This window comes from Haliotis cracherodii, unplaced genomic scaffold, assembly GCF_022045235.1.
Source record: "Haliotis cracherodii isolate W230 unplaced genomic scaffold, xgHalCrac1.p SCAF_1, whole genome shotgun sequence".
NCBI lineage: Eukaryota > Metazoa > Mollusca > Gastropoda > Lepetellida > Haliotidae > Haliotis > Haliotis cracherodii.
The window spans coordinates 72301150-72327807 of record NW_027266264.1 but is presented as its reverse complement, the minus strand read 5'-3'; the positions used below and the strand labels follow the sequence as shown (position 1 = coordinate 72327807).

Here is a 26658-nt window from a genome sequence, read left to right as displayed (position 1 = left end):
GCACCCCTTATCATGTGATTACATTGGTCATGTGATCATGTGACTCGAGCAATATGGCGACGCACAGGGAAGTCATGGCGTTTGTAGCGACTTGTCTGCTTTTCCTTATTGCTACCGTCAGCTGTAAGAGGAAGGTAAGACATTTTCCTTTTACTACTGTTACAACATTTGACTGTAGTGTGAATCTTTGGTGATAAGTGCTGTTCTATTCTTTTGGTGTGAGAAATTACCTTGAGACGAGAGCTGTCATTGTCAACTGTTGTCGTTCAAATCAGCTGATCGCAGACACTTTGAAACTATTCTTCGTCGTATATCAAGTGCTCTTCCTTTATCGGCATCTATGTACAGTTGTAATATTCAGATGTCTTGTAAGTGTACGGCACATGTGTAGACCAGATCAGTGGTCAACATGGTCAAGTCATGAAGTATTTGTAGCACGCCCCTATTTTTATGATTGTTTATTTGAAATGCTTTAGAAATATTTTGTTTGGAAATACCATTCTATGTTACACATGGAGAGACATGACAGTCCCTTTGATCATAGTGAATCCATCTGGAGTCTAGTCCATGGTTGGATTTATAGAAAAATAACAAATAAAATTGTGAAGTAGACTTAAGGGGCATTCACACGGTACATCTAGTTGTATACAACTTGGTGTATGCAATAAGTTGCACAAACTGAAGTTGTATACAACTCCGCATTCACACGGCGGCGAGTTGCATACAACTCGGGTCTCGCGAGATCTCTGACAAAAAGCTTTAGCTGTCAATGTTCCGCCAATTAGACGATAAAATCCAAATGTAAAACAAATAGTTGTCCACACATGAGTTATACATTAATAAAAATATAACGTGACGAATTTCCTTCAGGTGTACATTTACTTTAATTTAAGAAATGAAGGGCATGTTTTATTTAACCTATCTATATAAATTTGCCACAATGAATATTTCACAATTCTGCAAAGGAAATATGTATATGCTGCAGTGTGGTACATTCACAAAGCATATTATAGGAAGAATGACACGATGAATGTCAATTTCTGTGATAAAAAAAACAGCTGATTATTCTGAGTTTCATAAATTCTATGGCATTTTAAATTATATTAGTAACAGTACTACATACATGTACCCATTTTGCAGCAGTGCATTATTTTACTGGGTGAAAAGATATTGAAGAGATATTCAAATTATAATTCAAGATTGAAACAGTAAACTACTTCATAAACTGAATGCGTTGTGTGGTAGTTCACCCGCACCTCAAAGAAAATAACAAATATGTACAACGATGTTGATGTTGACGTATACTAATATGACATCACTACCGGTAACCTCCCGTCATAACGTAGCGAGTTCACTGATAGCAGTACGCGGAATGTTTGGAGCAGGTTTTACCGTGATGCTGGGATTATATACATACATAAATGAGTCATGTAAGTTAAGTAATCAGAATCAATCTGAAATCAACAAGTTCTGTTTGTTTTTATGTTTCCATTCTCGCTTTGATACTATGTGGAAAGGCAGACCAATACCGTCGTCAGTGTGTGTGATTTTGCGTCAATATCTTGGCGTCACGTGGAACGATTTCTGTTGACTTTTCCAAAAAAGTATCTAGACTCTAATTATTTTTTCCTAAATTTTTGCAAGGATTGCATAATCGTAATAATCCGAGCTATTGTAGGCAACAAATTGACGACTAAATCTCTCGGAATAGTAGAAAATGTTAAGTAAAACTAGAAGATTGCTTTGTTTACATTTTTTTCAATGAGAAGAGCACAGGGTTTGGCTTCACACTTGAATATTGCGGTTGATTTCATTTGGACCGTTTGTATTGGTGACTTAGACAAAATGTCATTTGATTCTTAATGGTATGATGAATTCAGGGATGTATGTATCGTAGCTGAGTGTGAAATACATGTGATGTGATAGGCATCTCGTCAAACGCGAAAAGAACCGTGATTTCCCAACGCTATCAACATGGCGGTTCGGTCCAGAGTTTTTGTTTCGAAAACGAATATAGGATTATTGGAGTCTTTTGGGAATGATGATTGGTGTTTTGACAAAGAGCAGAAACCCAATGTTTTTGTAATTGAAATTCTCATGTAGCTATACCTTATTTAAATAAATAATGACATTTAGAACAGTGAATTGGTAAAATGCGAAAATGGCAATATTTTCGCTGTACACTATTTCCAGATGTCGTTAGTGATACATATGCTTTGCCTAACATAGCTGTTAATGGCATCACATAATAGAAAATTCCCCTCAGAATCTAAAACTGTGACGTTTATTTGTGTGTATGATGTATTTTAAGTTTTAGAAACATATATGGACCTAATCTCACCTTGGTCTACACTACAGTATATACAGTCACATAGCCTGTCGTTTCAAATAACACTATAAACAGTTTAACCTGGAGAATTAGACCGATTCAAATGTCAAAATATATAATTTGAGACAGTGGTACCTACTTTTCATAGGTCCTTTATTGAGTGATGACACTTAGGATACCGAAAAGCAGAACTTACCGACGTGAATCGGAGTCGCTATTTTTGTTTACAAATTGACGTGTAAATGTCACATGATTTTCATACTCGTTTTGATTGGCTGCGTACGTACAACTTGTCGCATGAAAATAGAGCATGTTCTATTCCGTACAACTCACGTCCAACAAGTTGCATGCGTCAAAAGTTGGACCGACTTGCCCGTTCACACGATGCAATGTGTTGCATGCAACAAATTGTGTACAACTAGTTGTACCGTGTGAATGCCCCTTTAGGACGCAAAGTATGCAATCCATTAATGAAGTGTAAGTGTGAAACTGTTGGTAGTACGTAATGCTAGAGAAACCCTAGTTAGGAGCTGATAGAAGTGTTCCTTCCAAATGTTCTGTAGTCACAGTGTGAGCAGATAAGTGGCCTTGTCTTACCCTGTTTGTTACCAGGGGTGCTTGGTTGGCCAAGGGGTCATTGCCACCATAAGCTGTTATGTCAAGTTTCTACGCTTCGCCACCCTAGACTTTACTCTCACACTAAGTGTGTGTGTGTGTGTGTGTGTGTGTGTGTGTGTGTGTGTGTGTGTGTGTGTGTGTGTGTGTGCACTGCACTCAGCAATTTTCCAGCTACATGACGTCGGCCTGAATGTATTTTGGAGACAGAAGTTTCATGTAGGAATGTGTATTCAGAACAGTCACGGGTTTAGTGATATCAGACAGTGTCAGTCAAATTTTGTCACATTGTACAGTGACTGTATGTTGTTTAACACTGCACTCAACAACGTTCCAGCTTGTGACATCAGCCTGTAAATAATCAAGTCTTGAACAGACAATCATTCTGGTGATTGATATTGTGAGCAACAGGGATTGCTGTCAGGGTATGATGACATGCCATTAACCAAGTCCCTGAGTCTGACCACCTGATCCATTTAGTCACCTCGTACAACCAGCAGAGGTTGTCGGTGACCACTTCTAACTCGGAATTCCCACGGGTTTCACGCTGTCTGATGATTGTGTTTGATAATTGTATTTGAAAACTTTAAAACTGCACCCCACGTTGTTGCAAAATGAATATATATTTCTTTACATTTTTATTTACTTATATGTAGCAAAATCTCTGCACTTGTACACATCAGACGTATTTCAAAATTAACATACCATTTTTATTAGTTTCAACAAAATCAGTAATGGTACTCTCGTGTCACTGGATTTTCTAGTTCATTGATCATTTTATTGTCTGGTTTGTTTACAGGCTGACTTTGCCTGGCAGGATTACTGCTGTGCTGCGGCAGAAAATAAATACTTCCTGTTTTAGCAACTTGTATGAATGGCAGGTGCTACTGGTAGGGCAGGACATGTTTACCCTTTTTGGGAACACCTGGTGTCATTTTCAGTAGTCCAATTTCGAAAGCTATTTGCCCTTTATGCCAAGTGGAATCTGTTTCTGCAGAAAATTTAGGCTGATTATTCTCTTGCATTGACAATTTATAGTAATTTTGATGATTGTGTCTGATTGTTGTGTCTGAGTGTTGTGTTTGATGTTGCAGGTCACCACTCAATTGAACTATATGTGTGATGTCCCAGAATGCAAGACTGGTGTCAATGGCAGTTTTCCCAACCTTGTGTATGTTCGGGCACAAGAAGAAAGTGATGTCCTGCATTATGCTATCAGCACAATTCACATTCCAACAATTCTTGTGATTCACACACGAGGGGATGCTAATAGTAAACTGAATGTGGATTGGGAAAAACTAATAGTTGAAGATGAATTTACTAATGACTCTATTTCTGTCAGTGATCCAAAAACAGTTGTCTACAGTTATGCTGTGGTTTTTACAAAGGTAAGATCAACGAGAGATATATATGTATTGTACTCACTTCTAGTTCAGACATCATCCCGAAATACCTTTGAAACTATTTACAAATCATATGTTTTACCAAGTTTTGATTATTGCTGTCATATTTGGAATACCTGGGCCCACTTGCACAAAGCGATCTTAGCGCTAAGATGATCCTAACTCCCATACTTTAACATAGGCTTACAATAGTTGTACTGCTAAGATCGCTTTGTGCCAGTGGGCCCTGTACTAATACTAACTGTACTGACCCATGAAGATTCGGGGTAATATAGGTCTTCAGCAACCCATGCTTGCCGTAAAAGGCCACTATGCTTGTAGTAAGAGGTGACTAACTGTATCAAGTGGTCAGGCTCGCTGACTTGGTTGATGCATGTCATCGATCCCAATTACATGGATTGATGCTCATGATGTCAATCACTGGATTGTCTGGTCCAGACTCGATTATTTACAGACCGCCGTCATATAGCTGGAATATTGCTGAGTGCGGCGTTAAACAACAAACAATCAAACAAACTAACTGTACTGAACTTTTGACTTCATTTCCAGATTAGCTCCATTTTCCACGTTCATGTGACAAACATGTATGGGTGTAGTGTATTCTGTAGCCAGTGTTGTATTTCCACAGCTTCATGAGTACAACGACACAGCCGATGCGGCAGATCTCAACTCCTACCCAGCGTGGAACAGCACAGAGCGGGTTGTGAGAGACTTTGATAACTTTGAATGGATGGAAGCTTCTACAGTCAAAGGAGAGGAAAATGCTTTTGTTTTTAACTCAACTATGTTGGTCAATTCAACCAATGACATGTTTGGCCATGATGCACCTCGCAACTACACTCCATCGCTGTCCTTTACTGTAAGTTCTAGGTCAAGAATGGTAATGCAACACTATGTTTACAGTTAGGCAGTTATCTATTTTTTAGTTTATTTGAGGAATTTTGTTTTGCTCCTACTATGTCAGTATTTGAAAAAATAGAGAGACTGTCAGTGGTCAAATAAAAGTATAACAAAAAGCTCATTTAACTTTCTGAATTTCTGCCCTCGATTGCTATCACAAAGCACATGTGTGTCACCATTTTCCTGCCTAGACGACTATGTGAAATATCATCTCAAATCGGGTTGTTCCTTCAATAACATATTAGGTTGTGCACTTCTTTCTTTCTTTTTTCATACTGTTATAGTCGGCGGTTTTTAAGAAATGTCAGATTGGTCCATTTTTGATCTTATCCTTGATCCTATGTGGAAACATGCTTGAACAAAGTTTCCAACTTCTTAGAAACATTTCAATGGAACACATCCCAGCATAATCATAATATATTGTGGATATCGCAATAATATTTTTATCTTTTTAACTTTTTTCTATTTCAGTTCCGAGTTTTTGACGAGCAGTCCCGTGAATCAAGCCTCCCACATCTCCTGTACAACGAGAACGTGACTCAGTTTGACTTTACCCTTGACAACTTCATGCCATCCTTCTCCATGTCCAGGTTTGCAGTGGAGCTCGCCATCATCAGCCAAAGCCAGAAGGAAGACATGTCTATTGAGGAGACCAAGTCTATCGATGATGAGTACACTCCAGGTGTATTCAGAGTAAGTGAAGCTACATTTGTCTTCTGTCTTACTTAGTTTGCACAGTATTGTGTTACAAAGCTGGGGGAAGGTTGGCCCAGTGGTGTAGGTTACCATCCATCCTGTGATTGAAATAACCTCAAGCCTCCAAGAAGAAGAAGACTACACCATCCCCCCATCAGATGAAGAATTGGGCTTCGACATACAAGATGAGATTGAGATAGAACTTCCTCCATCACAAAAGGTCCCAGCTATCTCACCCCTGACTTCATCCCCAGGTAGTCGTAGCACCTCACCTCATTGAATGGTGTTTTGACGACAAAGCCAAAGAAGAAATCACCAGCTTCATCTTCTGTCTTCAGGCATTAGTGAGAAAAAGTCCTCCTCCTCCTTCTCCTGCTCCTTCTCCTCCTTGAAGCCGTCTTCCTCTGTGAAGTCGCAGACCTCTGCAAAGTTTCACATTCCATGAAGCAGAAATCATCTGTGGAAGTTTCATGAGAAGCCTTTCTTCACGAAGTCCTCTTGGAGTGGAGATACTTGCACACAGCATACCACTTCTGTGCAGCATGAGGCATTCGAACAGCCTCTGATCTTCATGCAGGCTCAATAGTTCACGCAGCCACAGACCTGCGCGCAACCACAGACGACTGAGAAAGTCGACTTTCATGCAGCCTGCAACAATCACGCAACCTCAAACGTTCGTGCAACCTTCTATTTTCTAGGTTTGTTGTTTTGACCTGGTCGCCAGCGTTACGCAACAGGTTCTAATGGCTGTGCAACAGCAGTTGAATATTCCCTGCATGAAGCCTACTCTGTTGACTCATACGCTGAAACACCTGCACAACCGCCCCCCCTCTCTCACATGTGTTTCGAACTAGAAAATTGAAGAGATAATAAGTGATAACCCAGGTCACATGTTTGGTCACGTGTGACCAGTGTGCATGCCCCTGTGCCCATGAGTCAGGATTTGTATGAATGACATTTCTATCATAAAACAATTCATTTTCAGATCACCAATTTGAAGGCCAGACCTAAAGATCAAGCCAATGGAGCGTTTGTTCAGTGGAAGCCGGTGTGTTACCAGGACTCCCCTCGATCCCGTTCTGTGGCCACCAGTGTACAGAAGTATGCACTTGGGGACATCAAGAATGTCACCTCACTGCTCAAGTCCAGTCTGGCCTATGCTTACTTCAGTGATGTCCTGTTTTCTGATTCAATGAACAGCGCTACCACCAATGTGTCATTTGGACTGTCTAAGGATGGTAGTTACACCAAGACAAACTATACATCGTGGTAAGCAGTAGACTCCCGGGAGTTTGTAATTATTATTATTATTATTATTATTATTATTATCATCATCATTATCATTATCATTATTATTATTATTATTATTAATTTTAAATACCAAAGATAAATGTTTTTAATTGTCTTCATCTGTAAATCCATGCCCATGCACATTGGAAAATCTCCAAAGAAAAAGAGAGGCGTTTTGAATAAAGTTTTTATCTAAAAAATCACAATATGATAAACAAGGACACTATCAAAGTTTCTTCTGCTATTGAGTGTGTGTGTGTGGGGAAGGGTGGGAGGGGAGAGTAGGCAAGCGGTCAGAAGCGCCAGGCTAGCAAGCGCCTTGTGCTGAGATTGTATCCCACTTGTCACCCAGCTTTGGGATGAACAACATTAACAGTTCTTTACAGTGTTGTAACTACCCCTAGTGTACAGTACATACAACCTGTGCAATCAAAAGAACCCACTCATCCTATGGTAGATAACCAGATGGTGGAAACACGAATATGTACATACACCCGAAACACAAGTGTCAAAATGTGTGGTGTCACCCTGGCCAAGTGACTTAGTTCAAATGTGCCTCTGTTCACCCAGCAGCCAATGGGTCCCCGATATGTGAGGTGAATGTAAAAACCCTCTAGCACCAGTAGGCGACTTGGGTTGGATACTCCCCAGGGAGTTGAGAATGATAACTGAAATGCAGAATGGAACCACTAGTCGGAAAAGAATATAAACACATTCGAGCAGATACTAGTACCTGGATAGCTGCGGTATATAAACTAATAATTAACAAATTTGAATACTGCCGAATTAATGTTGTACTTTCTCACATAGTATAGTATTTTCATTCTCCATGAAAGATGTACATCGGTTTGAACATGTTGAAAGGACAGAAAATTATAGGAGTGATCTGAAAATTTGCTGTTGTACTTGTTGCATTGTAGTAGTGAGAAGATACGCAGAGACGTCGGTGGATCATGATTGTTTACTTCCCGATACAAGTACTCATCGCAGTCACACACATTCTAACATTAAATGGTTGCTGTAAGAACTGTTCCACCAAATACTTATTAGTAGTTAAAATTAGTAGTAGTATTTTCTTCTATTGCACCATTCTTAACACAGCCAACTGTAAATCGTCTATGAAAAGGATGATGGATGCAGCACAGATAGGAGCACATGCAAGTGTTGTGAGCTTGGTATGGGATCGCCCAGTTGGTGTATTGTTTAGGGGTGTCACGATTCACCGATTGTAGCGATGCATCGGTAGATAATTCTCACGATAAGATACAAGATACATGTAAATTTATATCAATACAGAATTTTATTGAAATCGGTATCCATTTGTTTGTGTATCGATTGATTTTTCATTTCGAATTGAAATGTCATCATATTTTCTGAATTTGACACATACGAAAACTTAGTTAGTGTCTGACACTTGTTTGAATAAACAGAATCAACCTTTCCTAAGTATTATTATTTACAACATCATCTACTGATAGTGATTAGAACACATAATTGTGAATGTGATATGTAATTAAAAAGTTTGCTTCTAAATTTGCGCATACAACGTCGGTATTGCTGTATCGAGATACATATCGTATCTTCAACCTCAAAATCGAGATACAAATCATATCGTGAGGTACCTATACCATGACATCCCTAGTATCGTCCCAGCCCTTTTGTACTTATGTACTTGTTGTATTGATGTATCTGTTGTATTGGTGTACCTCTTGTATTGATGTACCTCTTGTATTGATGGACTTGTTGTGTCCCCAGGACAGCCAGTGTAGGCCATGGCAACCCACCCATTGACAAGGTCTCCCTCCTGGTCATTGGGGTCATCTCAGCTGGACTTGGCATCCCAGTTATCATCATTGTATTCGGTGGCATCTTCGTATGCATCAGAAAGCAGCGCAAGAAGAGCTATCGCCATCTACAAGACGTCTCCTCCAGCTACCCACAGGTTAATACTTAATTTCACCAGCACCAAGCACGATTCAACCCTAGTCACTCAACACAGGACATCTCCCAGACTATTTTCTCATCTGTCACGATGCTTTACTGCATGTCAGAGCTGGTCACTGAGACAGTGGTAGGATGTCATGACATACCTGCACTGATAGTGAGATCACAGGACAAGGAAACTTAAGGATATGTATTCTATCATCAATGAACCAAATTATGAACTTTGAAAAAAACCTCTACGGTATAAAATAACACTGTATTCCCACCATGCCTGCAATTGGCACTCACTTATATCCTAAATAAATCCCAGATTGGCCATCCTGGAAGAAAATAGTATTTTACAAATTGTACTATTCACATTCGTAACATGTCATTTTTTATGTTAATTAATTGATGGGTGTTGATATATGTCATGAGATGGTACTTGTATCATAGCACAAAGTAGCATATAGTTGCATATAGTTTCAATATCCATAGATAAGTTTAACAAAAGCCCACTTGACTAAAAAATGGTTAAAGTATTACGGGCATGTAAGCAAACAGCCGCTGTGTTCTAGAAATCGAGAACAGGTAGAACAATCGGAAACAGTAGACAGTCTAAGTAGGATAAGAAATAATTTGTAACTCAAAAACTCATCAGTTTATAAGAGAGACAGTATACATAAAAAAGTGTAATAAACACTTAAAATGTACACATAGGAATAGGTTATATATGTAGAATAAATTACCAAAGCTTAAAAAATAAGAGAATTAGTTCTCAGGCAATGATTTTTGAAAATTATTATTTATTTTTTTTCAAACTAGTATGTAACCAAATAAACAGTTGTGTAACCAAATAAACAGTTGGAATATTTAAGGATTTATTTTTAAACGAAATGTGCGGACAACTTATGATGTTGCGGGCGGTGCCTGAGAACCATGACTATTATTCTTTTTAGCCTAATACACAAGCATTAGAATTCACAACACTAGACACGAATACGCGGCCACGTGGTGAAGACAAAATGGCGAGAACAACAAGACGCCCATAATTACCGTGACTAGAGCCGCGAACAAGCTTTGTTGCCTGACAAAGCCTATTGTGCTCTTACGTGACGTCAACACTTCCGTGTCACGCAGCAGCAGTGTGAGGGTATTGCTACAGTACCGGTTGGAAAAACTTCTGCAGCTAGGCCTCTCACAGCTTCATCTTTTTGTAAAGTAAACAGCAGCTAATGCATTAATGAGTGATGCTGAATGAGTATACAAATGTAAAAAATATTTAGATTTTACTAATTTACAGATTACTAACAGAAACATGATAAATAACTGTTTTACATTTCAAATAATCTTCACATGGTTGCTAGGAGCTCTAAGATTCGCTGACGTATCAATGGATATTGAACATATATGTTTCTTTGTATCTAAGTGTCTAATATCATTAATATTAGACCACTGTAAAATTGTTTTGAAGACAAAACTTATGAGAGGGACTGATTTTGTGTTTTTCAAATATATATTATATAGTTACCATGGTTACCATTTCATCATGCTCAGGCCCTGTTCTTTGTGCTTGCATACATTTAGGGTAATGAGCTCGGTGTGGAAACAACAGTTTCTAAAAATAGAAAGGTTGTTAATTCATGCGTGGTCAAAAGGACAGCTTAACATGTTTTTAATGATATGCTAACAGATGGTTAATAATTCTTCCATTATGTTTATCTTATCATATGTTTAATGCAGTTTGTGCAACACTTTGTGGCATTGTTATATTTGTACTTACACTGAATAATGAAGGATTGTGATTCAACAAAATATTCAACAGTACTGAAGTCGAGGTGACGCTCTTTTGATTTGGTTTACAGTAATGAATGTTGGACTTCTTAACAATGATCAATGTGACCTAAACATGTGAAATGATTTGCTTTCATTAAGCTTGTGCTGTTGGCATTATTATGATTATTGCTTTGCTGTATTTTCTACAACTTGAAATCAAAGACTACTTTTGTGTGCTTTTCATGACAAAATGAGTTTGTTGATATTAACATCACGTCTGCAATATCTTAGCCACATAGCAAAAAGAACACAAAATATTTAATTAATCAAGGAGAGTGATTTTCATTTCTCCAATTTATTTTGTCCTTTAATTGTATCCTATTGAATCTTTATATATTGTAATAACATCTTCAGCATAATCTGGAATATTTTTTGTTGAACTGATTTGGAACTAGTCATGTTAGTGTCAATTGAGGCACATTTTTTCTCTTGAAATCTAGGCATTAAATATCCATGAAGCACATTTTTTCTCTTGAAATCTAGGCATTAAATATCCATGAAGCACATTTTTTCTCTTGAAATCGAGGCATTGAATATCCATGAAGCAATTTTTTTCTCTTGAAATCTAGGCATTGAATATCCATGAAGCGCTTTTTTCTCTTGAAATCTAGGCATTAAATATCCATGCTGAAATGTAAATAAATACTAGAATTCCCTGTGCCATTAAACACCTAATGCAAGCAGAACAAAGTTGTTATCAAATTGATCTGAATCAGCCATGTTTTCTTTACATGCTCAGGTAATGTCCACCAATATGAGAGTTGGTTGTCAGGGATGTACTACTTCAATGTTTGTGCTTGTATACATGGCTGCAGTCAATGTTGTGTTGTCCTGGGTTTTGACGATATTCATAAATGTGTTTGTGAAGTAAGTTGCCATGTAATTAGTATATGTATCTTTTATGACTCTTCAGCTAATACAACCCAAGATCCCTTGGCTTGTTCACCACAGTTACCTCCCTTGAAATACTATCCCATCATACGACATTGGTGACTTCATGTTCACAGACAAAGTAATGTACTGTATGACATGTCTGTGTAGTGACACAGTGCTCCATGAGGATATACTTTGAGGTCATAATGATTGAGATAGTTATAGGGCTCGATTTAGGTGTATAAACATGCACCAGTGCAACCTGTTATTGAAAAATGCAAACTAATATTTATATTTACATGCACCAAATGCATGTCAAAATCTTTCAAATTTGTGGCTTACCCTTCATCTCCATACAAAGTCAATCTTTAACACAATCAGTACCTCTAAGCCTTCTTCTTTAAGTTGGCATGATGAGCAAGGGAGATAGTTCTGTGGATATTCAAATTCTTTATTACAATGACTGCAACGTTTCGGTGTAGATACTGACACCGTTATCAAGCAAGTGATGAACAGAAATGAGGTTTTATACATGTGGGTAATTGATGTTTGTACAAGGTTGAAGGATGATAGATGATGTTTACACACTGTTGCATATCCATAGACCTATCTCCCTTGTTCCTCTAAGCTTTATTTATCATACTACATCACCATTCCCTTGGTTTTGTGTAATTTGTCATGTATTGGGGACCTTGACTTAAAACTGTGGAAATTTCTAGATTTTTTGCACGTTTCAACTTTGATAAATTTATGGGACTAGGGTGCAAGTTGAATCAAGTTCCTGAAATTGAGCCCTGAGCTTCCATGGTAAAAACTAGCTGTGCATGTTTTTCAATCAATCATTTTGAAAAAGTTTCGTAAAGAGGTGTTCTATATGTGATTGATACTGTAAGAAAAGGGTACTTATTTGCAAATTGCTTCAAGAATGTTTATATATTCTGGCTGGAATTTTTTTTATTCATTATGTTCTTAGTTGACATTCCCATTCCAATGAAAAGTAGTAGAATTTTATAGGGGTGTCATTTTTGGTATTCTAAGTATGTGTAAAGTTTGTATTTGCATATGTGTTTTAGGGCAAATTAGAAAACAAGTTACTTAGACCCATGAGTGAGTGTTTTATCTTACCCCAATATATGCTCACACTGTTGACTGCTGGTTCAGGGTTTATCATTTTACAACATGTTTATAACCACCCCTGTTATATCTACCTGTAATAGTGTTGAAGTTATGCCCACTCAGTCATGATAAAGACATACCATTGTACAAATGTACAAATCAGAGATACCTCTTCCCCTTCCAGACTTGGACCAGATCAGCCATGTCAAAGTGACCTATTGTGGGAACATGCATAACATATCATGATATGATTCAGTGTGTAATATGGTGGCCCAGTGGTCTCAGGCCCTGCAGAGTTGTGTCATGGGTTCTAATCCCAGCTAGGGGGCACAGGTGGCCCAGTCGTCTAAGGCGCCGCGATTCGCTGTGCAGAGTTGCGTCCCTTGGGCATCCCAGAAACCTAGGATTGTGGGTTCGAATCATGGTTCGCCCAGATTATGTTTCTAGGTTTGTTAGTACCATACCAGTGCTCGTGGGTTTCACCGAAGTGGTAAACGTCTGAGACCTGCATCACTTCAGGCTTTCCTCCCACATTAAGCTGACATGCTGTGATATAACTGGAATATTGTTAAAAGCTGCGTTAAACCCAACTCACTCACTCAATTTAATCCCAGCTGTCAGGATCACATCTGTGGGTTTTCCATAATGTCTGTGACATGTGTCACAATTGGTTCTCCTTCCACAGTAAGCTGGCATTATGTATTATTACTAAGATACTGTTCATAGTTGTGTTAAACTGAACTCGCTGTTACTGATGTGGTCATGTATCAGAAAGAAGAGTGTCTGTATGTTTGCCAGTTGTTGCCCCATTGGATAGGGTAGGATAAGATGGTAATGTGACTTGTTGTCCTTCTAGCGACTCATAGGACAGCTTAGTTTGTGTTCTGCCCAGGGAGTTGTACGCCACACTCAGCAATATTCCAGCTATATGACGGCGGTCTGTAAATAGTCAAGTCTGGACCCGACAATCCAGTGACTGATATCATGAGCCTCTATCTACGCAATTGGGATATGATGACATACATCAGCGAGCCTGACCACCCGATCCCATTAGTCGACTCTTGAGACAAGCATAGTTGCCTTTTACAGCAGGGAGTATTGAGTGCACACTGATCTAAAGATCGGCTAATTATAATGTACCTTTTTATGGAATCTGACTCATTATAAATGGGCATTTTATTATTGTTTCCATCACATCATGAGTCTATTGTATAGCTAACATGCAATGTCTTTTACTGCTGTACAATGCAAGAAACATTTCATTTCAATGTTTTGTAACTCGTTGTTCCTTTTGCACATACCTCTGGTTTGCATAAAGGTTTGCTACAGATACATATTTATATTGTTTTTTATGATAAAATAGCTTTTTTGTAAATACCAAGTAGACTGAGATCTTGCAAAGTTTCAAATGCAGTTTCAAACTTTTGCTGGTAAAGAGTACAAAATCAAGCAACAAGAGACAAACGCTAAGCATTCTTAGTTCTTTTTACTGTTTGAAAAAAATAAGTTCACTTATCCTTAACTAAACTACTTTTGTCAAACTGATTCACTGTGATGGAAATGGAGGTAATTTAACATTTTGAAATAAATCATGAAATACTCATTTATACTCTTTTACCATGTAAATGTGTACAGATGTATAGTATTATGCTTACCTATTTTGTACCAGTTATCTTGTACTGTATATATTGTTCCTGTGTGAGTTGGGTATTTTTTAGAGCTGATCAGAAATAATGTTGCAAGTTCCTAGTTTTACTATGAGCATGATTGCATATTGATCTCAGTGATGTTTGAAATTGTTTACCCACTGTGGTCTGATTTGAAATTTGATTTGTTAACGACCAAATAAAGTATTTTTTCTTACTTTCTTTTTTGTTCATGGTGTCAAAGGACATTGAATGAGGATACATGTCATGATAGGCTGTTCCTGACATGTAACATGAAATATGTATATAAACATATAATGTCATCCTTTGTTAGACAGAAGGATCATATTGAAAAATGGACACCAAATTTCAATTTGTGTCCCAGTGTGTTCTTTTTTAGTTCACCTGACTGAAATTCTACAGACGTATTGCATTGTCTGTTGTCATCCGTCAATTAGTTGTTTGTCCATCTATTGTTATCTTTTACTTTTTTGACACCTTCTCAAATATTACAGGCATCATGGGTGGCACAGTCATTTTACCATGACACAATTCACTGTGCCGAGTTGTGTCCCCTAGCCATGCCAGACCCCTGTGATCCTGGGTTCGAATCTCAGATTCGACCTGAATATGTTTCGTGGTTTGTTAATCCACCCATACCTGTGGCAAACATTGAAGACCTGCATCACATGAGCCTGGCCTCCCTCATCAAGCTTACAGGCCCTGACAGAACTGAAATACTGTTCAGAACAGTATTACAAATTTCCAAGAGCGCCATATGACTCCTGCTCAAACGTTTGTTTTGCCAGGGTAACAATATGTGAGGCCTCACTAAAGCTTTCGTAAAGTTGTATCGCTTGATGACGCATCTGTGACCAAAATAATGTCTCATGCAATCCCCTGTTTTGACTTGTACCATATGTTCCCAGGTGAATAATTTACTTGCCTTTGCATGTGTTTGCAATGGGCTCCACTAATGAGACAGGATACACTCACCTTTTCATGAACACCTCGTTTCATAACTATTTGATAGTGATGCAAAACACATGATCATGACATAGTTGGCATCGTACTATCGACAATGGCAGAGGCTTCTGGTGATCATTGAAAGAGTTTTGTTGCTTTTAATGAACACTATTGGGTGGTCAGTCTCGCTGACTTGGTTGAAGCATATCCTCGATCAAGTTGTGTGGATCGATCCTCATGATATCAATCACAGGATTTTCTGGTCCAGGCTCGATTATTTACAATTATTTTCTATATTTTACTTTGAACAGTAAAGTAGAATTAGTGGAATAATATTTTCCAGATTAGCGTTACACGTTTAATTAACATCTTTGATACTAACTTACAATGTGACACCCCAATCAACAGTTGATGTTGAGAAAGATAATATATGAACACGATCTGGATCTGATTACAAATAGTAGTTGTATGGCGTCTTACTCTGGACACTTTATCGTGGTTTTGACTGTACCTTTTATGATGGGGATCATCCTGGTATCTGGCCCTATTCGTACTCAGATCAACCAATGCGTTTTTCCACACTTTGGTGTATTTGTCCCAGAGGCAACACACTCTTAAGAAGCAGACCGCCTCCGTGGTCTAGTGGTAGAGCGTCCGCCCGGAGAGCGGAAGGTCCGGGGTTCGATCCCCGGCCGCGTCATACCAAAAGACGTTAAAAGATTGTACTTGTTGTTACCCTGTCTGATGCTCGACATTAAGGGGCTAAAACAAGGACTAGTCGGCTCGGAGTCAGTATACTGTGTCTGAGTGGGGTATTCATGTTAAACTGCGGCATGGTATCTCAGTGAGCTAGCACTATAAATCGGCATCAGTCCGGACTAGTACAAGCAGCCACACAAACAAACACACGTACATGCACGTCGCTATATAAGTGCAATAATCTTGGACGCGACGTTAAACTCAATTTCACCTCACCTCACCTCAAGAAGCAACCCCCTGTAAGCTCTTCCATACCTAAGCATCCGCCATCACTCCCATGTTTGACTCCACCCAAGAGAACGGTAATGTGGACGTTCTCCTTTATTTGCTACAAACCTGACGCTGGGGTATTATCCACATTCACTTTCAGATATTGACAAAACTTCTTGCAAGAAGGCATAAACGTCAGACTGAAACCATTGCCTGTCAAGGCCATATATGTATATATACGAACGACTGTTTAATTTGATGGTCATATATTGATAGGGTATTGCAGCTCCGACATCAGATGGTTTCCCTATGTTTGTGTATCATATTGATCAGTCTAAATGTCATGCCCAGCTTTTCATAACTGCACATAGCATATTGTATAGCTAGGCATTGTAGTTGTTTATTTATGTTTTAAAAGCATTGTGGCATGTATTGGGCTTTGCGTTTGACAGAAATCGTGTTAAGCACATATAAGAACATGAGCTATTGTTCCGTAAATCTGGTGACGTGCACGATCCAGCTGTTTCCCGGAGGACATGAGTGTTCACGAGACTGAAATGTCAGTGCACTTTGATGCATGCACTGTCCGTTGTCATTGTCCATCAAATCGGCAGCACTAAACGTTGTATTTACTAAAAAGTAGCATCTGCAAGTAACGCTAAAAACACACGATATAACAACTATTAGGAAATCAAAGGAGTATGAAAGATGGACCTGGATCAGGCAAGCCAGAGGGCGATCATGTGAGCATTATTCTGTCGGCACACATGTTACAGTTGACCTTTCCCGCCCACAGTCGTCACAGAATAGTGCAAGAGTCCTATTTCGGCACGCCAATGGCACAGAAAACCCCCGCTTTAAGTATTTAAAAACAAAAGATGTCGTTAGTGAGCCCTCACCCCTCCCTGTTTTTGAGACCGCCTCCGTGGTCTAGTGGTAGAGCGTTCGCCCGGAGAGCGGAAGGTCCGGGGTTCGATCCCCGACCGCGTCATACCAAAAGACGTTAAAAGATGGTACTTGTTGTTACCGGGGCGGTCGGATAGCCTAGTGGTTAAAGCGTTCGCTCGTCACGCCGAAGACCCGGGTTCGATTCCCGACATGGGTACAATGTGTGAAGCCCATTTCTGGGGTCCCCCGCCGTGATATTGCTGGAATATTGCTAAAAGCGGCGTAAAACCATACTCACTCACTCACTTGTTGTTACCCTGTCTGGTGCTCGGCATTAAGGGGCTAAAACATGGACTAGTCGACTCGGAGTCTGTATTCTGTGTCTGAGTGGGGTATTCATGTTAAACTGCGGCATGGTATCTCAGTGAGCTAGCACTATAAATCGGCATCAGTTCGGACTAGTACAAGCAGCCACACACACACACACACACACACACACACGTGCATGCACATCGCTATATAAGTGCAATAATCTTGGATGCGACGTTAAACCCCACCTCACCTCACCCTGTTTTTGATCATAAATAATGTGACCTTCCAAACAAAAGCGTTGATGGTACTAAGGAGGTAACAGGATTCCACCGAGACGACACACGTCTCTCACAAGATTAATTTAGATTTATATTTGGAATAGTCAACGACAGACACAATTTGTATCAGGAGTATAGGTTGCTAACGTCCTCTTCCAGTCTGTCGCAGATGACCTATAAGATATGAAATGGCGACACAATTTCAGATCAAATGACCAATACGGCGTTTCATGAAATCGTACTTACGGACAAATAAATATTTTATGATTATGGAAAGGGTTTAGTCGCTTTTGTTGCAGTATGTACATGACTGGGACTCGTAAAAGGTGACTATGCTTGTTGTAAAAGGTGACTATGCTTGTTGTAAAAGGCGACTAACGGGATCGGGTGGTCAGGCTCACTGACTTGGTTGATGCATGTCATCGATCCCAATTGCGTGGATCGATGCTCATGATATTATAATCACTGGATTGTCTGGTTCAGACTCGATTATTTACAGACCGCCGTCATATAGCGGGAATATTGCTGAGTGCGGCGTTAAACAACAAACCAACCAAACAACCAAATGACGATACAATGGACAACAATTCAGATCTAAACCGACGGATTAATGTTCGCACTATTGACCACTGGTTTGTGTGGCACTGGTCTAATTCGTACTTCACCGACTGTGAGTGAGTGAGTGAGTTGGGTTTAATGCCGCTTTTGACAGTATTCCAGTTATATCGAGGCGTGTCAGCTTAATGTGGGAGGAAAGCCCCAAGTGATGTAGGTCTCAGACGTTTACCACTTCGGTGAAACCCACGAGTACGGGTATGGTACTGACAAACCTAGAAACATAATCGGGGCGAACCGGGATTCGAACCCACAATCATAGGTTTCTGGCGTTCCCAAGGGACGCAACTCTGCACAGCGAATCGCGGCGCCTTAGACGACTGGGTCACCAATGCCCCCTCATCGACTGTGTCAAAACTTGGTATACACATTGAACATGGTATGATGAGAGTACGTGTTGGCCCATGTTGTTGGATAATCATGCAATTTAGTACATGAAATCATTGTGAGAGTTATCAGCTGTATTCCCATGAATGTGAATATCACTTTGTTCATTTCAACAACTGCAGGGACACTGGGGTAGCCTAGTGGTTCGCTCGTCACGCCGAAGACCCGGGTTCGATTCCCGACATGGCTACAATGTGTGAAGCCCATTTCTGGTGTCCCCCGCCGTGATATTGCTGGAATTTTGCTAAAAGCGGCGTAAAACCATACTCACTCACTCACTCAACAACTGCATCTTGACTAGTAACAACAATAGCAATAACAACACTGTACAAATATTCCCTTTTCACTCTTTTTAGCCATGTGTATGCATTTGTTCATTCAGAAGTCCAAAACAAGCCAATGTGACAAAACAAACATAACTTGCCAGCCATTTGAACATGACAATTTTCATGCCAATATAAGAACATTTTCCTCAACTTAAACGCTTGACATTCCCAGTGGAACAAACGAGTCCTTATCCAACCACGTCATTTGCGAACATCACTGTCATCGATGATTTTGAGTGAACTCTTCATGTAATTCTGCCTTTTACCCCCAATGGAATCTGTGGGAACATTGTGTCTGGTTATTCTATGGCATTGACGTTATATATTTCCATATCTCATTGTAGTTATATACAACTTCCATGTTCTTCAGAATGGCGTGTCTACCTAGATGAAGAACATCGCCCAGAGCATCAAACCTGGGGTACAACCTGTTCCAGCTAACTTTTACCAGCAACTCCACCGCCAGTTGTCTGCAGCGCAAGGGTCCAAATCTGGTCTTTCATTTGATATATAATTTATTTTTAAAACTGTTACATATTGTCAAATTATCAATATATGTGTGCATGTGCAATAATTATTAATATATATTTATAAAACTGTTATATATTGTCAAATTCTTAATATATGTGTGCATGTGCAATAATTATTTATTCAGGGAATTAGGTTTACTTCAACCCATTGTATATACGGTTAGTCTCTGGGGAAATGAGTAAAGTTACGTAATGTTTTCTTTTTTAAGTGAAATTTTACATATGTATTTCACTCAAATGTGTATGAGATCGTATGTGATTATAATCTCAATTTAATCACTATTGTTAGCTAATTTGCCGTCTTCATTTTGAACATGAACTATTGTAAAGTAGGGCTTCAAACATTCTGTAGATACTTGCTTTAACACAGAGAATGCATAGGTCACCCCGGAGAGTTGAGGACGAGTTCATTTGGAGAATAATCTAGGATGAATTAATATAATACTCATCGAAATGCCAATCATTCTTGTAGTATAACATATATTCATGACACATAGGTCTTCATGGCAGCCGTTTATCGATGCAGTATCTGTATGGATGATATCAAAATTATTTCAGCCTTTTAAAACACAATCAGCTGTGATTTAAAGTATTCTTTGTCTTCTACAAATTTGTAAATAAACAGTCAAGAAACATGTAACTTTCCTTATTTTTTGGTGTGAAATTATTTTGTATCCATTTTGAGGAAAGTTTATGACAGGCCACATGGCAATATCTGGTGGACGCGTGGTGACCGCAAGCAGGAGACCATTAGCGACTATTAGATTCGTATATTCAATCATTCGTTCGTTCGTTCGTTCGTTCGTTCACTCTAACGGGATCGGATGGTCAGGCCTGCTGACTTGGTTGATGTATGTCCCAACTGCCTAGATCGATGTCAACCACGGGGTTGTCTGGTCCAGACTCTGTTATTAACAGATAGCCGTCATACTCTATATAGCTCGAATATTGAGTGCCGGCGCTGAAAGACCAACAAACAAACTGATTGTATTGAAATCAGTTTATCTGGATGTGGAGTTACACTTCAAGAATAATGCTTGTAAATTCAAAATTTGTTTTTATGTAATTCAAATCGCTACTACCTTTAAGTAATACGATCTTAATCGGATGTTTTATTCACATTGCAAGAATATTTTTTATTTCCTTTATGGGTACCGATGCAAACTTCAAGATTGTAATCAGCTTGGATTCTAATTTTCTTGTCCTTTTCCAAAGTATCATTTCTTAATGCCTATACATTAAGGACATCGGCTTGTTCGAATATGTTGCATTGGATGAGACATGCCACCTGTTCATTCCCATTCGTCAAAAATCGCTTCACTTCGCAAATTGCCGCGGTCTATCACGGAATGTCACGAGTGGAAACGAATGGTACGCTACATCTATCACACACCGAGTTTCACCCTTCACTGCTGTAAAGCAGGTCTTGTTGAATGCAACGAATCTGGATTTTCCCATGAGGAAAACAATTCTGTTTATCATCCAAAACTGGCTCCCACAGGAGATATCGCTTGGATGAGATCAAGCGATATCTACACTGTAGATATCGCTCCAATGAAATTACATCACAATGCTTTGCAGAACATCGTGATGTCACTGGTTACCATGACGTCACAATCAAATGACATCACTAATGGCTCTGCTACTGAAGCTGTTTGCAGTACTTTTTACACTGAAGACACTGTTAATTACTGTCTAAAAATTGAAAAAGTTGAAAGAACGATGTTGGATGATAAATAGAATCTCACCCTCGTGTCTTTTGATATCAAATATATCAACACTCGTTGATTAAAGTGGCAAAAATCCTCGGCAAGCCTCGTAATTTTTCCACTTTTATCAACTCATGTTAATATATTAGATATCAAAAGACACTCGGGTGAGATTCTCTATGTGTTCATTGGTTTTAGAATCGACGGGTGGCCGGTCATCCAAGGCCCCGGAATTCGCCGTGCAGAGTTGCGTCTCTAGGGCACGACAGAAACCTATGGTCGAGGGTTCGAATCCTGGTCCCGATGTTGGAAGGGTTATCAAAGCGATTTGCTCAAATCAGATTCTCAAAACTTTTCTGTTTGTGCATTACATTCATCATTTATAACTAGAGATTTAGTAGTAACCTCCATTATTTCAACACTGCCAGGAACCTTCTCAAATATTAGGCATTATTTCATACCCAATACCAAAGATAGAATGGAAATATCATCTCACCAGTGGGGATGCCGGGTTAGAAATGTATCAGGTGGTCAGGCTCGGTGAGTTTGGTGACGGCGTCACACGTTGCTCATAATATCAATTACTGGTTTCCCTGACTCGTAAAGTCTAGGCCGCCGTGATGTAGCCTGATTATGGTTGAGTGTAGCACACGCACGCACGCACGCACACACGCACGCACGCACGCACGCACGCACACACGCGCACGTACGCAAACACACAAACACACAATCACACACACAATTATAACTTATTGATTTGCATGATCAGGATTATATGTGTTGAAGTATTAATAAGGTAGCTTGCACCTTCTCGGGTACTCTTGTATGTATGAGTGAGTGAGCAATATCACGGCGGGGGACATCAGAAATGGGCTTCACACATTGTACCCATGTCGGGAATCGAACCCGGGTCTTCGGCGTGACGAGCGAACGCTTTAACCACTAGGCTACCCGACCGCCGCCTTGCATATATGATAAATGCATGATAAGGAATAATTAACAGACATATACGCCTAGCCTTATTCTGGGTGTGTCACGATTGAAATCTAAAATGGAATTGTTCATTTTCTACATCCACATTGGGTTCGTGTAGACTTTCAAATACAATAACCTAAATATTGTGTTATATCATATCCTCCCGATTAGACCAGTCGATCAAAATTGATGATCATTGTTGATATTGTGGAATTGTCATTATTTTTTAGTTCGATAATATGGCATTTTCTGTGAACCCGAGCTTTTCTAAAAGGCAAATGTGCTATGTACAATTTTTTTACCTATACAAAGACGCCGTTCTTTCAAATGCTTCCAAAAATAACTGTCATTGAATGCCGTTTGATATTTGCGTCACTTAATACAATATCACCTGGTGAAGTAGATTTAAGGAAGAATATGTTTTGCATATGTTTTGCCTTGACGACACAGGATTTAAATCGTTCCACAATGTCACCTCAAAAATGCATCCCCCGATATTGCTTTAAACTGATTTTATTATTAAATTATATTTACAGTATTTTTATTGCTTGGCGTCTGCAGTTTATATCTTCTATATTACTTACTCATTTGAGGACACTTGACACGGACACCTCAGTTCTTCAGTTCTCAGTGGAAGTATATGGCATATGAAATGCTGTCTTCTGAGATCAATAAAGCAGTCTGCGGATAGCAAGTATTTTGCGATGCAGGAGTTGTATACTCTCTAAAACAAGTAGGGGTCATGAAGTATATATGTTATGGTCGGTCGTCAGAAGAACGATCAGTTTCGAAAATGATTACCAGAGGTAGAGCGGTCTGTGTACCAAATCCTGACTCCACAACACACCCGTAACATTGCACGTGAGTCAGGCTATTTCTCTTTGCAAGTGGGTAGGTGGTCATTCTTAATTTTTATAATTCAGTAAAGGGTCGTCAAATCGCTCGGGGCCATTAGTCTTGTTGATTTTCATTAGCCACACTGTGTTTGTTAGTTGTTTAACGCCGCACTCAGCAATATTTCAGCTACTAGTATTTGATGGAGGTCTGAAAATATCTTTAGCCACAGGAACTCGTAAGCTCTCCACTTATGCTGGGAATTGGGAATTACGTCGTCTATAATATTAAGAACAATTAAGGGTTAATGTCATGCTTCGAACTGGATGAAGTGGTAGTCAATGTGTTCAATGTGTCTCAGTCTGTGATTTGCAGATTTTAAAACAGGTTTCCGCACACACCAAATGTTTATGATCGGCCCCGCACAGGACGCTGTAGTGTCATTCAAAAACAGTCAATCAAAACGTCTGTATGCAGCTAAGCTGCATGCTCGGCGACCACGTGTTGTACCACCTTTAACAAATCGACACATTCTAGCCCGATGTCTGGCGCCAAACTGGGAAAATCGCCGATGGTCTCGTGTAATGTTTCCAGGTGAGTCCAGATTTACTGTGGACTTTCTGGATAGACTTGGACGTGTCTGGAGACGTCCTAACGAATCTTATGGGACGGGATCTCTATGGCTGTCAGATTGCCACTGCATATTGTCCATGTTAGGGCCACTGGATAGTACTACCGAGATAAAATACTGGTGCCAATAGTTGTGCAGTATGCGCGCCATGCTGGTCCACGTTTTGACTCTTAAGATTAGAAAGCATGTGCCCAATGTGCATGTGTCAGAAGCAAAACATTACCACAATGCAATTTGCCAGCCATGTGCCCTAACCATTTCCCGGTAAAGAACGTCTGAAAACTGATCGGGGGACTTGTATGCCGACGTCAAAGGCCATCCGCTACGTTGGCCGAATTGTTCAAGGCGTTGCAAAGGGAGTGGACAAGGCTGCCTGAAACTGGCATTGGGAGATTGATTCTGGCCATGCCACGCCGCATAAACGAATGTTTGACCAATCGTGGAGGCATGGCCCATTATTGATCACGTCATCTCAGACATCTGTGACAACACCCCCCTGTGGTCTTCTTCGTTGTTTGCATCCTAACAATACCACCAGACAGAAAACAGACACCGCCAACATTTTCTTTTGATTGTCATGTTACACCTAATCCTTCCGTTTCGTTATCCATTCATTACCATACCTACTACTAATTATAGTTTGTTATAACCGTAGTTCGTTATAAGCAGATATACAGCATAACTACAATAAATAGTCGGGACCAAAAAAGTAAGTTCGTTATATCCGTCAGTTCGTTATAAGCGTGTTCGTTATAACCGTAGTTTACTGTATTCCCTACTTGGACTGTATATTTGTAAGTAGAAAATTGTAAGTTAACTATTATCATTATCCGTTTTAAGGGATTAATTATTCCAAGTGACATTTAACCATGTAATTGCATATGAAAAGAGGAACATTAAAGGACCTTGCAGAAAGGTCATGGTATACGTCTGAACATGATTCAGACGTCGGTGAGGAAACAGTGGTGATGACGGATGTAGGTTTGTGGGTTATTGTTGGCGATAGAATAGTGGTTGGGAATGTAGTAGTGTTTATTGAGGCAGTGATGGTTCATGCGTTGTTGGACCGCCTCCGTGATCTAGAGGAAGAGCGTCTGCCTGGTGAGCGGAAGCTCCAATGTTCGATCCCCGGCCGCGTCATTCCAAAAGACGTTAATAGATGGTACTTGTTGTTACCCTGTCTGGCGCTCGGCATAAGGGGCGTAAACAGTATGCTGTGTCTGGGTAGGGTATTCATGTTAAATTACGGCATGGTATCTCAGTTGGTTAGCACTATAAATCGACATCAGCCCGGACTAGTACAAGCTGACACACACACACACACACACACACACACACACACACACACACACACATACACGTGCATGCACGTCGCTATATGGATGCGGCGCTAAACTCGTTGGTAGTGTTTTGTGTCGTAACAGTCGTGGTTTTCATGGTGACGGCAGTGATGAGCGTTGATTTGTTGCTCATGGGTTGTTGTGGGGAAAGTAGTGTTTGTGGTGAAGGTGAATTTGGTAATAGAGGTGGTGGTGATGGTGTTGTGTCGTTGTATGTTTACCGGGTCGTAGGTATGGGTCAAGACGATGATGGTAGTGGTTGCGGTGGTATCATGGTGAGACGATGGTCGTCATGTATTGCAGATGCTGGTTGGTGGTCATGTAGCTGATGCTTGTGGCGATGCTAACTCGAAAGATGGTGATGGTATTGCACTTAAGTAACAATGCGATGATGGGCTTGGCTCAAGATGTTGAGTGAGTGAGTATTACGGCGGGGGACACCAGAAATGGGCTTCACACAATGTACCCATGTCGGGAATCGAGCCCGGGTCTTCGGTGTGACGAGCGAACGCTTTAACCACTAGGCTACCCGACCGGCCCCAAAGATGTTGAGTAATACTATGAAGGTGGTGAGTTGTTTGGCAATAATGTTTTGGGCAATGATAACACGAATCTTCTCAAACAGCGTCACCAAACCAATGGTAGACCCGTGAAAATCCGGGGTAGAATAGGTCTTCAGCAACCCATTCTTGTCGTAAAAGGCGACTAACGTGATCGGGTGGTCAGGCGCGCTTTTATTTCATTTCCCATTTCTTAAAGGAATATTTCAAAACCCGCACCCTCGGAAAAATGCACACTCTGCAACGAATATTTCAAAATTAATGTAAAAAATAATGCAAATTAGAGTCGAAAGGACGATGAACGAAGACGACGAGGAAGTCAATATTTACACACGTAGAAAACCAAATCAAATTTATCTTGAATTGATCAGTGAACGATGTAATGACAAATGACAAGGAACAGTATCGTTGTTCAACCCTTACTTCAGGCGTAATGAAGCGATGAGCAGACACAGCAGTAATATTTCACGCAATTTATCATCAAACAAACTAGGATCAACACACAGTCATCAAACTTCAAAACATATCCCCCCAAATCAAGTTGACTCCAATGATATAACGCAATGAAACTGCACGTTCAAGGAAAGGCTTCCGGACGTCGCCTTCCCCATCTTGATTGACCTATTTGATATCAAACAAGCTCTGCCCGATTCTGATAGACAAGAGTTATTTTTACTCGTCCAATCAAAGAGAAAGGAACAGATACAACTG

The 26658-nt window shown here is 39.8% G+C and overlaps 1 protein-coding gene across 1 annotated transcript; it reads left to right on the top strand.

Annotated features, from left to right (window-relative positions):
- The first annotated feature begins 53 nt into the window (after window positions 1-53).
- LOC139469137 (glycosylated lysosomal membrane protein-like) lies at window positions 54-20533 on the top strand. Its single transcript, XM_071251306.1, has 7 exons — window positions 54-134; window positions 4039-4332; window positions 4976-5206; window positions 5719-5940; window positions 6929-7212; window positions 8989-9175; window positions 19739-20533. Exons 1-7 carry the CDS (start codon window positions 54-56, stop codon window positions 19754-19756), a joined length of 1317 nt encoding a protein of 438 aa, XP_071107407.1. The 3' UTR covers window positions 19757-20533.
- The last annotated feature ends 6125 nt before the right edge of the window (window positions 20534-26658 follow it).

Bases quoted from the DNA above. Each gene is read 5' to 3' on its own strand.
- LOC139469137 (XM_071251306.1), top strand. From the start codon at position 54: ATGGCGACGCACAGGGAAGTCATGGCGTTTGTAGCGACTTGTCTGCTT. The intron at 5,207-5,718 runs GTAAGTTCTAGG...TTTCTATTTCAG, and splicing joins CTCCATCGCTGTCCTTTACT to TTCCGAGTTTTTGACGAGCA. The intron at 5,941-6,928 runs GTAAGTGAAGCT...ATTCATTTTCAG, and splicing joins ACACTCCAGGTGTATTCAGA to ATCACCAATTTGAAGGCCAG.